General features: G+C 36.7%; 1 protein-coding gene across 1 annotated transcript; it reads right to left on the reverse strand.

Moving 5' to 3' along the window:
- Positions 1–9,943: 9,943 nt before the first annotated feature.
- On the reverse strand, positions 9,944–10,903 carry LOC107061390 (uncharacterized). The gene has a single exon (XM_015310564.1). It carries the CDS (start codon positions 10,901–10,903, stop codon positions 9,944–9,946), a length of 960 nt encoding a protein of 319 aa, XP_015166050.1.
- Positions 10,904–12,898: the final 1,995 nt, after the last annotated feature.

The raw sequence follows: 12,898 nt of genomic DNA on the forward strand, positions 1-12,898 counted from the left end.
ATCTTTACCGAAAGTTTCCTTTGCAAATTTACTTGAAGTCCATTCGGTTGAGAGGACTAAAGTTCTCAAGTTTTTTCTTTGTATGTACATAGCTCTCAAAGTTAAGAACGCCGTTGCAAATCTTGTCTTGGCCAGTTTCACCAAATTTCTTTCCTTGGTGAATTTTCTCATCAAGTTTAACAACAATGGCCTTTGACTAATGTAAGAATGGATTCTGATGGCTTTCTTAAAAACTGTTAAGGTAAGATTATAGTAATTAGTAGCTAATAAGTATTAAATATTGACTATAAAGAAAGTTAGAGGATATGAGAGTGATATTACCGGAAGCATATGGCTTAACCTTGAATATGTCACCAAACATCAAGTTGATGCAATGAGCGGCACATGGAGTCCAATAAATGTGTGGGTATGCACCCATCATCATGCTTCCCGCTTTAACATTCTCACTAGCATTATCAGTGACAATTTGTACACCATTTTCCGGTCCAATTCTTTCAATAGCAGTGTTTTGGACGGCGAGAGGCGACAAAAGGCGACAAGGGCCTGCCTCGCCACGCGGCGAGGCGAGCGGCGAGGAGATCGCCTTTTTGAATCAAGGCGCCAATTCATACCAAAATTAAAAATATTTAATTGCATATATAAATATCCAAAATCTCAATAGCAATAACATATATTAGCAAATATTTCAATTCAAAAACAAAAAGTAGATACTAAATGTTTAGAACTTTAAAGACCCAATAATTCAAAAGATAATACTAGAACTCTAAAAGTCTATTATTCTTCAAAACTATCCAACTCTTGAAGATCAACATCCTCTACATCATTATATTGCTCCTCATCTTCTTCCTCCTCGTAGTCTTCATCAATTAGTGTCCGAGTCCTACTTGAAGTTGAACTTGTAGATGAAGTTTCTACTCCTTTGCCCTTGTCAAGTGCTCTTGATCTTGAAGAAAGTCCCCTAAGATGATAGATACTCTCATCAGCTCCAATTGCCGTAGCAACACTACCCCAAGTAAGATCAGCATCCTCATATACTAGTTCATCTTTTTTTATATTCGGGGCATCCAACTAACCATTCATTTGAATCATCAATGTTATCCAAGCGAATTGGATCAATGAGATCACGAGCATCATAACGACGTTTCAATGTTCTATTGTACTTAATGTACACTAGATCATTGAGACGCGATAGTGCAAGCCTATTCCTCTTTTTGGAATGAATATACACATACGTTACAGATATTAACTAATAGATATTGATAATAATATAATATGGAAATTAGGATAAAATTTTTTTACTTACGTGTTCACACACACTCTAATTTTGTTCACATCCGGATGAGCTACAAGTTAGGCTTAATACTTTAATGACAAACTTTTGCAAGTTTGGTGTTTCACTATCAAATAGTGACCACCATTCCACTATAATAAAATAAATTTAGAGGCTAATGAGTGTAAATAAGTCGAATAATTTAAGTAAGAGCTAAATTAACTCACTTACCCGGTGACCTTGTGACTCTAGCTCTTTTAGCCGGACCACAACCAAATAGTCCATTCGCCATTTTGTACCTAGGAAGCTCAACGACTAGTAAATCTTGTATTGTTGTATCGGAGATCAGTTACTCAACACATGCATAATACTCGGTCCATAGACTCTGTAGTAAAGTTCCCTCTTCTTGAGCTTTATAATACAATAATGGGTTCAAAACACGGCCTGCAGCATGCAAAGGCCGATGGAATTGGTCTAACCACCTTGCATCTATAATTTCAAACACTTTCTCATATTGCTTCTTAATTCCACAAAAACCCCGTTCAATAGTTTCTTTGGCTCTATCCATTGCTTCATAAATATTGCCCATTTGTGGGTTTTTTTACCCATCCACCAAACGAAGTACTTTTGTCAAAGGGCCACAAAATGTAAGTGCTCGAACAACATCATCCCAAAAGTGGGCAAAAATATTAAGATTGGCAACATCTTTCCCGATAGTTTCCTTTGCAAATTTACTTGAAGTCCATTCGGTTGAGAGGACTAAAGTTCTCAAGTTTTTTCTTTATATGTACATAGCTCTCAAAGTTAAGAACGCCGTTGCAAATCTTGTCTTGGCCGGTTTCACCAAATTTCTTTCCTTGGTGAATTTTCTCATCAAGTTTAAAAACAATGGCCTTTGACTAATGTAAGAATGGATTATGATGGCCTTCTTAATAACTGTTAAGGTAAGATTATAGTAATTAGTAGCTAATAAGTATTAAATATTGACTATAACGAAAGTTAGAGGATATGAGAGTGATATTAACGGAAGCATATGGATTAACCTTGAAGATGTCACCAAACATCAAGTTGATGCAATGAGCGGCACATGGAGACCAATAAATGTGTGGGTATGCACCCATCATCATGCTTCCCGCTTTATCATTCTCACTAGCATTATCAGTGACAATTTGTACAACATTTTCCGGTCCAATTCTTTAAATAGCAGTGTTTTGGACGGCGAGAGACGACAAAAGGCGACAAGGGCCTGCCTCGCCACGCGGCGAGGCGAGCGGCGAGGCGATCGCCTTTTTGAATCAAGACGCCAATTAATACCAAAAATTAAAAATATTTAATTGCATATATAAATATCCAAAATCTCAATAGCAATAACATATATTAGCAAATATTTCAATTCAAAAACAAAAATTAGATACTAAAAGTCTAGAACTTTAAAGACCCAATAATTCAAAAGATAATACTAGAACTCTAAAAGTCTATTATTCTTCAAAACTATCCAACTCTTGAAGATCAACATCCTCTACATCATTATATTGCTCCTCATCTTCTTCCTCCTAGTAGTCTTCATCAATTAGTGTCCGATTCCACTTGAAGTTGAACTTGTAGATGAAGTTTCTACCCCTTTGCCCTTGTCAAGTGCTCTTGATCTTGAAGAAAGTCCCCTAAGATGATAGATACTCTCATCAGCTCCAATTGCCGTAGCAACACTACCCCAAGTAAGATAATCATCCTCATATATTAGTCCATCTTCTTGATCTTCGGGGTATCCAACTAACCATTCATTTAAATCATCAATGTTATCTTTAGCGAATTGGAACAACGAGATCACGAGCATCATAACGACGTTTCAATGTTCTATTGTACTTAATGTACACTAGATCATTGAGACGCGATAGTGCAAGCCTATTCCTCTTTTTGAAATGAATCTTGACATAAGTTACAGATATTAACTAATAGATATTGATAATAATATAATAAGGAAATTAGGATATTAATTTTTTTACTTACGTGTTCAAACACACTCCAGTTTCGCTCAAATCCGGATGAGCTACAAGTTAGGCTTAATACTTTCATGGCAAACTTTTGCAAGTTTGGTGTTTCACTACCAAATAGTGACCACCATTCCACTATAATAAAATAAATTTAGAGGCTAATGAGTGTAAATAAGTCGAATAATATAAGTAAGAGCTAAATTAACTCACTTACCCGGTGACCTTGGGTCTCTAGCTCTTTTAGCCGGACCACAACCAAATAGTCCATTCGCCATTTTGTACCTAGGAAGCTCAGCGACTAGTAAATCTTGTTTTGTTGTATCTGGGATCATCTTCACAACACATGCTTAATACTCGGTCCACAGACTCTGTAGTAAAGTTCCCTCTTCTTGAGCTTTATAATACAATCCTGGGTTCCAAACATGGCCTGTAGCATGCAAAGGCCGATGGAGTTGGTCTGACCACCTTGCATCAATAATTTCAAACACTTTCTCATAGTGCTTCTTAATTCCACGAAAACCCCGTTCAATAGTTTCTTTGGCTCTATCCATTGCTTCATAAATATAGCCCATTGGTGGTTTTTTCTCCCCATCCACCAAACGAAGCACTTTTGTCAAAGGGCCATAAACTATAAGTGCTCGAACAACATCATCCCAAAAGTGGGCAGAAATAATAAGAAAAGCAACATCTTTCCCGAAAGTTTCCTTGGCAAATTTACTTGAAGTCCATTCGGTTGAGAGGACTAAAGTTCTCAAGTTTTTTCTTTGTATGTACATAAGATTATAGTAATTAGTAGCTAAAAAGTATTAAATATTGACTATAAAGAAAGTCAGAGGATATGAGAGTGATATTACCGGAAGCATATGGCTTAACCTTGAATATGTCACCAAACATCAAGTTGATGCAATGAGCGGCACATGGAGTCCAATAAATGTGTGGGTATGCACCCATCATCACGCTTCCCGCTTTAACATTCTCACTAGCATTATCAGTGACAATTTGTACAACATTTTCCTGTCCAATTCTTTCAATATCAGTGTTTTGGACGGCGAGAGGCGACAAAAGGCGACAAGGACATTCCTCGCCATGGGGCGAGGCGAGCGGCGAGGCTATCGCCATTTTGAATCAAGGCGCCAATAAATACCAAAAATTAGAAATATTTAATTGCATATATAAATATCCAAAATTTCAATAGCAATAACATATATTAGCAAATATTTCAATTCAAAAATAAAAAGTAGATACTAAAGGTCTAGAACTTTAAACACCCAATAATTCAAAAGATAATACTAGAACTCTAAAAGTCTATTCTTCTTCAAAACTATCCAATCTTGAAGATCAACATCCTCTACATCATTATATTGCTCCTCATCTTCTTCCTCTTAGTAGTCTTCATCAATTAGTGTCCGCGTCCTACTTGAAGTTGAACTTGTAGATGAAGTTTCTACTCCTTTGCCCTTGTCAAGTGCTTTTGATCTTGAAGAAAGTCCCCCTAAGATGATAGATACTCTCATCAGCTCCAATTGCCGTAGCAACACTACCCCAAGTAAGATAATCATCCTCATATACCTAGTTCATCTTCTTGATCTTCGGGGCATCCAACTAACCATTCATTTGAATCATCAATGTTATCCAAGCGAATTGGATCAATGAGATCACGAGCATCATAACGACGTTTCAATGTTCTATTGTACTTAATGTACACTAGATCATTAAGACGCGATAGTGCAAGCCTATTCATCTTTTTGGAATGAATATACACATACGTTACAGATATTAACTAATAGATATTGATAATAATATAATATGGAAATTAGGATATAATTTTCTTACTTACGTGTTCAAACACACTCCAATTTCGCTCACATCCGGATGAGCTACAAGTTAGGGTTAATACTTTCATGGCAAACTTTTGCAAGTTTGGTGTTTCAATACCAAATAGTGACCACCATTCCACTATAATAAAATCAATTTAGAGGCTAATGAGTGTAAATAAGTCGAATAATGTAAGTAAGAGCTAAATCAGCTCACTTACCCGGTGACCTTGTGTCTCTAGCCCTTTTAGCCGGACCACAACCAAATAGTTCATTCGCCATTTTGTACCTAGGAAACTCAGCGACTAGTAAATCTTGTATTGTTGTATCGGGGATCATCTTCTCAACACATGCATAATACTCGGTCCACAGACTCTGTAGTAAAGTTCCCTCCTCTTGAGCTTTATAATACAATCATGGGTTCAAAACATGGCCCGCAGCATGCAAAGGCCGATGGAGTTGGTCTGACCACCTTGCATCATAATTTCAAACACTTTCTCATATTGCTTCTTAATTCCACCAAAACCCCGTTCAATAGTTTCTTTGGCTCTATCCATTGCTTCATAAATGTAACCCATTGGTGGTGTTTTTTCCCCATCCACTAAACGAAGCACTTTTGTCAAAGGGCCACAAACTGTAAGTGCTCGAACAACATCATTCCAAAAGTAGGCAGAAATAATAAAATTGGCAAAATCTTTACCCAAAGTTTCCTTGGCAAATTTACTTGAAGTCCATTCGGTTGAGAGGAATAAAGTTCTCAAGTTTTTTCTTTGTATGTACATAGCTCTCAAAGTTAAGAACGCCGTTGCAAATCTCGTCTTGGCCGATTTCACCAAATTTCTTTCCTTGGTGAATTTTCTCATCAAGTTTAATAAAAATGGCCTTTGACTAATGTAAGAATGGATTCTGATGCCCTTCTTAAAAAGAATTAAGGTAAGATTATAGTAGTTAGTAGCTAATAAGTATTACATATTGACTATAAAGAAAGTTAGAGGATATGAGAGTGATATTACCGGAAGCATATGGTTTAACCTTGAATATGTCACCAAACATCAAGTTGATGCAATGAGCGGCACATGGAATCCAATAAATGTATGGGTATGCACACATCATCATGCTTCCCGCTTTAACATTCTCACTTGCATTATCAGTGACAATTTGTACAACATTTTCCGGTTCAATTCTTCAAATATCAGTGTTTTGGACGGCGAGAGGCGACGAGGGCCTGCCTCGCCACGCGGCTAGGCGATCTCCTTTTTTAATCAAGACGCCAATTAATACCAAAAATTAAAAATATTTAATTGCATATATAAATATCCAAAATCCCAATAGCAATAATATATATTAGCAAATATTTCAATTCAAAAACAAAAATTAGATACTAAAAGTCTAGAACTTTAAAGACCCAATAATTCAAAAGATAATACTAGAACTCTAAAAGTCTATTATTCTTCAAAACTATCCAACTCTTGAAGATCAACATCCTCTACATCATTATATTGCTCCTCATCTTCTTCCTCCTAGTAGTCTTCATCAATTAGTGTCCGAGTCCTACTTGAGGTTGAACTTCTAGATGAAGTTTCTACTCCTTTGCCCTTGTTAAGTGCTCTTGATTATGAAGAAAGTCCCCTGAGATATAGATACTCTCATCAGCTCCAATTGCCGTAGCAACACTACCCAAGTAAGATAATACTATCCTCATATACTAGTTCATCTTATGATCTTCGGGGCATCCAACTAACCATTCATTTGAATCATCAGTGTTATCCGAGCGAATTAGATCAACGAGATCACGAGCATCATAACGACGTTTCAATGTTCTATTGTACTTAATGTACACTAGATCATTGAGACGCGATAGTGCAAAGCCTATTCCTCTTTTTGAAATGAATCTACACATAAGTTACAGATATTAACTAATAGATATTGATAATAATATAATATGGAAATTAGGATATAATTTTTTTACTTACGTGTTCAAACACACTCCAATTTCGCTCACATCCGGATGAGCTACAAGTTAGGCTTAATACTTTCATGGCAAACTTTTGCAAGTTTGGTGTTTCACTACCAAATAGTGACCACCATTCCACTACCGGTGACCTTGTGTCTCTAGCTCTTTTAGCCGGACCACAACCAAATAGTCCATTCGCCATTTTGTACCTAGGAAGCTCAGCGACTAGTAAATCTTGTATTGTTGTTTCGGAGATCAGTTTCTCAACACATGCATAATACTCGGTCCACAGACTCTGTAGTAAAGTTCCCACTTCTTGAGCTTTATAATACAATCAGGGGTTCAAAACACGGCCTGCAGCACGCAAAGGCCAATGGAGTTGGTCTAACCACCTTGCATCAATAATTTCAAACACTTTCTCATTTTGCTTCTTAATTCCACGAAACCCCGATTCAATAGTTTCTTTGGCTCTATCCATTGCTTCATAAATATAGCCCATTGGTGGTGTTTTCTCCTCATCCACCAAACGAAGCACTTTTGTCAAAGGTCCACAAACTGTAAGTGCTTGAACAACATCATCCGAAAAGTGGGCAGAAATAATAAGATTGGCAACATTTTTCCCCAAAGTTTTCTTTGCAAATTTACTTGAAGTCCATTCATCTGAGCGGACTAAAGTTCTCAAGTTTTTTCTTTGTATGTACATAGCTCTCAAAGTTAAGAACGCCGTTGCAAATCTTGTCTTGGCCGGTTTCACCAAATTTCTTTCCTTGGTGAATTTTCTCATCAAGTTTAAAAACAATGGCCTTTGACTAATGTAAGAATGGATTCTGATGGCCTTCTTAAAAACCGTTAAGGTAAGATTATAGTTATTAGTAGCGAATAAGTATTAAATATTGACTATAAAGAAAGTTAGAGGATATGAGAGTGATATTACCGAAAGCATATGGCTTAACCTTGAATATGTCACCAAACATCAAGTTGATGCAATGAGCGGCACATGGAGTCCAATAAATGTGTGGGTATGCACCCATCATCATGCTTCCCGCTTTAACATTCTCACTAGCATTATCAGTGACAATTTGTACAATATTTTCCAGTTCAATCCTATAAATAGCAGTGTTTTGGACGGTGAGAGGCGACAAAAGGCGCCAAAGGCCTGCCTCGCCAGGCGGCGAGGCGAGCGACGAGGCGATCGCCTTTTTGAATCAAGGCGCCAATTAATACCAAAAATTAAAAATATTTAATTGCATATATAAATTTCCAAAATCTCAATACCAATAACATATATTAGCAAATATTTCAATTCAAAAACAAAAAGTAGATACTAAAAGTCTAGAACTTTAAAGACCCAATAATTCAAAAGATAATACTAGAACTCTAAAAGTCTATTATTCTTCAAAACTATCCAACTCTTGAAGATCAACATCCTCTACATCATTATATTGCTCCTCATCTTCTTCCTCCTCGTAGTCTTCATCAATTAGAGTCCAAGTCCTACTTGAAGTTGAACTTGTAGATGAAGTTTCTACTCCTTTGCCCTTGTTAAGTGCTCTTGATCTTGAAGAAAGTCCCCTAAGATGATAGATACTCTCATCAGCTCCAATTGCCGTAGCAACACTACCCCAAGTAAGATAATCATCCTCATATACTAGTTCATCTTCTTGATCTTCGGGGCATCCAACTAACCATTCATTTGAATCATCAATGTTATCCAAGCGAATTGGATCAACGAGATCACGAGCATCATAACGACGTTTCAATGTTCTATTGTACTTATTGTACACTAGATCATTGAGACGCGATAGTGCAAGACTATTCCTCTTTTTGGAATGAATCTACACATACGTTACTGATATTAACTATTCCTCTAATTTTGTTCACATCCGGATGAGCTACAAGTTAGGCTTAATACTTTCATGGCAAACTTTTGCAAGTTTGGTGTTTCACTACCAAATAGTGACCACCATTCCACTAGAATAAAATAAATTTTGAGGCTAATGAGTGTAAATAAGTCGAATAATTTAAGTAAGAGCTAAATCAACTCACTTACCCGGTGACCTTGTGTCTTTAGCTCTTTTAGCCGGACCACAACCAAATAGTCCATTCGCCATTTTGTACCTAGGAAGCTCAGCGACTAGTAAATCTTGTTTTGTTGTATCGGGGATCATCTTCTCAATACATGCATAATACTCGGTCCACAGACTCTGTAGTAAAGTTCCCTCTTCTTGAGCTTTATAATACAATCTTGGGTTCAAAACATGGCCTGCAGCATGCAAAGGCCGATAGAGTTGGTCTGACAACCTTGGATCAATAATTTCAAACACTTTCTCATATTGCTTCTTAATTCCACGAAAACCCCGTTGAATAGTTTCTTTGGCTCTATCCATTGCTTCATAAATATAGCCCATTGGTGGTGTTTTTTCCCCATCCACCAAACGAAGCACTTTTGTCAAATGGGCACAAACTATAAGTGCTCGAACAACATCATCCGAAAAGTGGGCAGAAATAATAAGATTGGCAACATCTTTCCCGAAATTTCCTTTGCAAATTTACTTGAAGTCTATTCGGTTGAGAGGACTAAAGTTCTCAAGTTTTTTCTTTGTATGTACATAGCTCTCAAAGTTAAGAACGCCGTTGCAAATCTTGTCGTGGTCGGTTTCACCAAATTTCTTTCCTTGGTGAATTTTATCATCAAGTTTAACAACAATGGCCTTTGACTAATGTAAGAATGGATTCTGATGGCCTTCTTAAAAACTGTTAAGGTAAGAGATTATAGTTATTAGTAGCGAATAAGTATTAAATATTGACTATAAAGAAAGTTAGAGGATATGAGAGTGATATTACCGGAAGCATATGGCTTAACCTTGAATATGTCACCAAACATCAAGTTGATGCAATGAGCGGCACATTTAGTCTAATAAATGTGTGGGTATGCACCCATCATCATGCTTTCCGCTTTAACATTCTCACTAGCATTAGCAGTGACAATTTGTACAACATTTTCCAGTCCAATTCTTTCAATAGTGCTTTCAAAGAACTTATACATTTTGGTGGAATCGGTAGATTCATTGCTAGCATCAACAGAACCAAGAAATACACTACCGATTGGAGAATTCACCAAAATATTGGTGATCATTTTACCATTTCGTGCCGTCCATTTGTCTATCATAATGGAACATCCAAAGTTTGTCCATTGCACTTTATGCTCATCAACTATTTTTTCCACTTTCTCCACCTCTTTTTTTAGGTGAGTAACTCTAACTTCATGAAATGTAGGAGACTTCATTCCGGGGCCATGTTGTCCTACTGTCTCAATAAATTTATCAAATGATTTGTGATTGACACAATTAAAAAGGAGCCCCGCATCATAAATCCATATCGCGAAAGCACTTACCGCACGCTCTCTTAGAATTTTCTTTGTTTCATCAATTCCTCCTCCTTTTTCAAAGCCTCCTTTTTGTGTTGATTTATGCGGAAAATAGAGATTCATAGGGCCTTTCGTCACATTCCGCGCGGTGGATGTTGCACCTCCACTAAAAGATATCTTTGGAGTTTTGGATGGAGGTATCATTTCCGCATACTCATCCATATCATCAACATCATCAATATCAATATATTCTTCCGGAAGCCTCACTTGAAATTTGGGATTATTAGCGATTTTATTTTGCATATAAGCCCTTACTTCTTCTCTAATCGCCGACGGACAAGCTGTACATTGTTTAACATTCTTGAAACCACCCACTAAATGTTGCTTGTGTCGAGTTATTCCACAATTAAAAGTACTCCCACAAAAGTTGCAATTAACCGAATCTTTCGTTGCTCCTTGAGTACCATAATTCCATTCAATGTCTCTTTCTTTGCTAGCATCCGCCATTTAATTCACTATTGTACAATACAACAGATACTATATTAATTACTATAGAAGAATTAATTTTTAAAAAAAAATAATAGACAGCACAGTGAAAGCAGTAGCATTCAGTAACATTTTATAGTGAACAAAGAAAACAGAGTAAAAAAACAGAGCAGTGATATATGATTTAACATGACATGTAATTTAAATGATACCATTTTTATAAAAAATAAAAAAATGTAAGATAAATTTTAAAAAGGGAAAAACGGTGTAGAACTGTAGATCAAAACAAAAATTTGAATGTTTTTCTAAATTCCAAACGTAAATGAAATTTGCATACTTAAGTACTGATTATTCAAGTAAATTAAATTAAAATTTCAAAAACAAATAAATAATTCTAATAGTAGTTAAATGGGTCTTTTAACGTCATTTGTATTTTATCTTTGGTACCTCTAAAAAGAAAGCAGTGAAGAAACAGAGTAAAAAACCAGAGCAGAGAAGGCAGCAAAGCAGTAGTATCAGAACTTCAGATTTCAGAATTTCAGATTCACTTCACAAGAAATTGAACATAAGAGAAGAAGAGAAGAGAGGAAGAAAGAAAAGAGACCATACCTTTCAATTCGCGAGGAAGAAAGTAAGAGAAGAAGAGTCGACTGAAGGAGAAGAAGAGAATCACGAGGTTGAAGAAAATCGAGAGAATCGCGAGGTTGAAGAGAATCACGAGGTTGAAGAGAGAGTCGCGACTGAGTCCCAAGTTTGGAAATATGAAAAAAAAACCCCTAGTTTTGACTAATATTAAGTCCAAGACCTTTTTAAAATTTTAAAACTAAAAGGCGCCGCCATTCAAGTCGCCATTACGTCGCCTCATGTCGCCTCACGTCGCCTAATTGGTCTCACCGCGCCTCACTAAGAAATGGCGTGACATGCTCGCCTCGCCTTTGCGCCTTTGGCGAATGGCGAGCGCCATTAAGAACACTGATTTATCCATAAGACTTTCATTGTCACAACCAATTCTTTGATCATAACTTTCTTATGTGTGTGCCAACAATAGTCGTTGACTTCTTCTTTCCATACTTTTAAGTCCTCTTCAAGTTATATAGTCCATGTTTCATGCACATAGCGACCATATAAATTTCACGAAGAAAGTGCCAAACTAACACCACTACATATCTCGCTTATAAATTTGTATGGCCTATAATATGCCTTTGGTTCAATTTTCTTATTTTCTGTCACATCACACCATTCTCAAGGAAGACTCGTAGAATAACTATGTCCCTAATTGTGGACACAAAGTTTGTTCTACTCCAATCCGCATAAGAATTTTTATTTCCTACTTTGAAATGTGAGCAAGCTCTATCTCACTAATTGAACCTTGACAAAAGCTTCTTGTATCAGGCTGAAAGTTGTTGTAAGAAATTCCAGTTAAGGGTAGGTAAGTTTATCACCTCCAAGGTCAATCCAGAAACATGTTCTCTAAGATTTGAATAGTGCCCTCAAACTGCTCGTCTTTAAGCAGATGAAATGAAATACTAAGATTTTCTCAAGTACTCAAGGCTTGTTGAAAAGGTTTTTGAAAACATTAAATAACCAATGATCCTCCTCTATCATATGTTAGGGATGCTAAAATCGTATGGTGCCAATTGTTGTAAAGCAATCTACAATTACAAAAGCAAAGTCATGACTTTTGAAGGTCTGAGAGCTCTGTCAGAAATTTTATGGCAACTCTTTTAATCCGTTTTTATTACTACAGGATCTCAAATTGATGTAGCAGGCTTTCATGTCATTAATGCTAAGGCCGGAGCTATAAATAAGTCCACTTCTTCAAGTCATGGTACATCCTCGTGGATCTGTAGGATATAAGGTATCCTACAACAACAACAACATACCCAGTGGAATTCAACGAGTGACGTCTTGGGAGGGTGGTGTAGCCACAGTAATGGAAATCCTCAAAACTTCATGTCTCAATCATGTTTCTGACACTCGAGGCAACCTTGAGTCGGCCGTCTGCTTGCTCAAGGC

Source organism: Solanum tuberosum, unplaced genomic scaffold (genome assembly GCF_000226075.1).
Source record: "Solanum tuberosum cultivar DM 1-3 516 R44 unplaced genomic scaffold, SolTub_3.0 scf00130, whole genome shotgun sequence".
Classification (NCBI taxonomy): Eukaryota; Viridiplantae; Streptophyta; class Magnoliopsida; order Solanales; family Solanaceae; genus Solanum; species Solanum tuberosum.

Excerpts from the sequence above, each read along its gene's own strand:
- LOC107061390 (XM_015310564.1), bottom strand. The coding sequence starts at position 10,903 with ATGGCGGATGCTAGCAAAGAAAGAGACATTGAATGGAATTATGGTACT.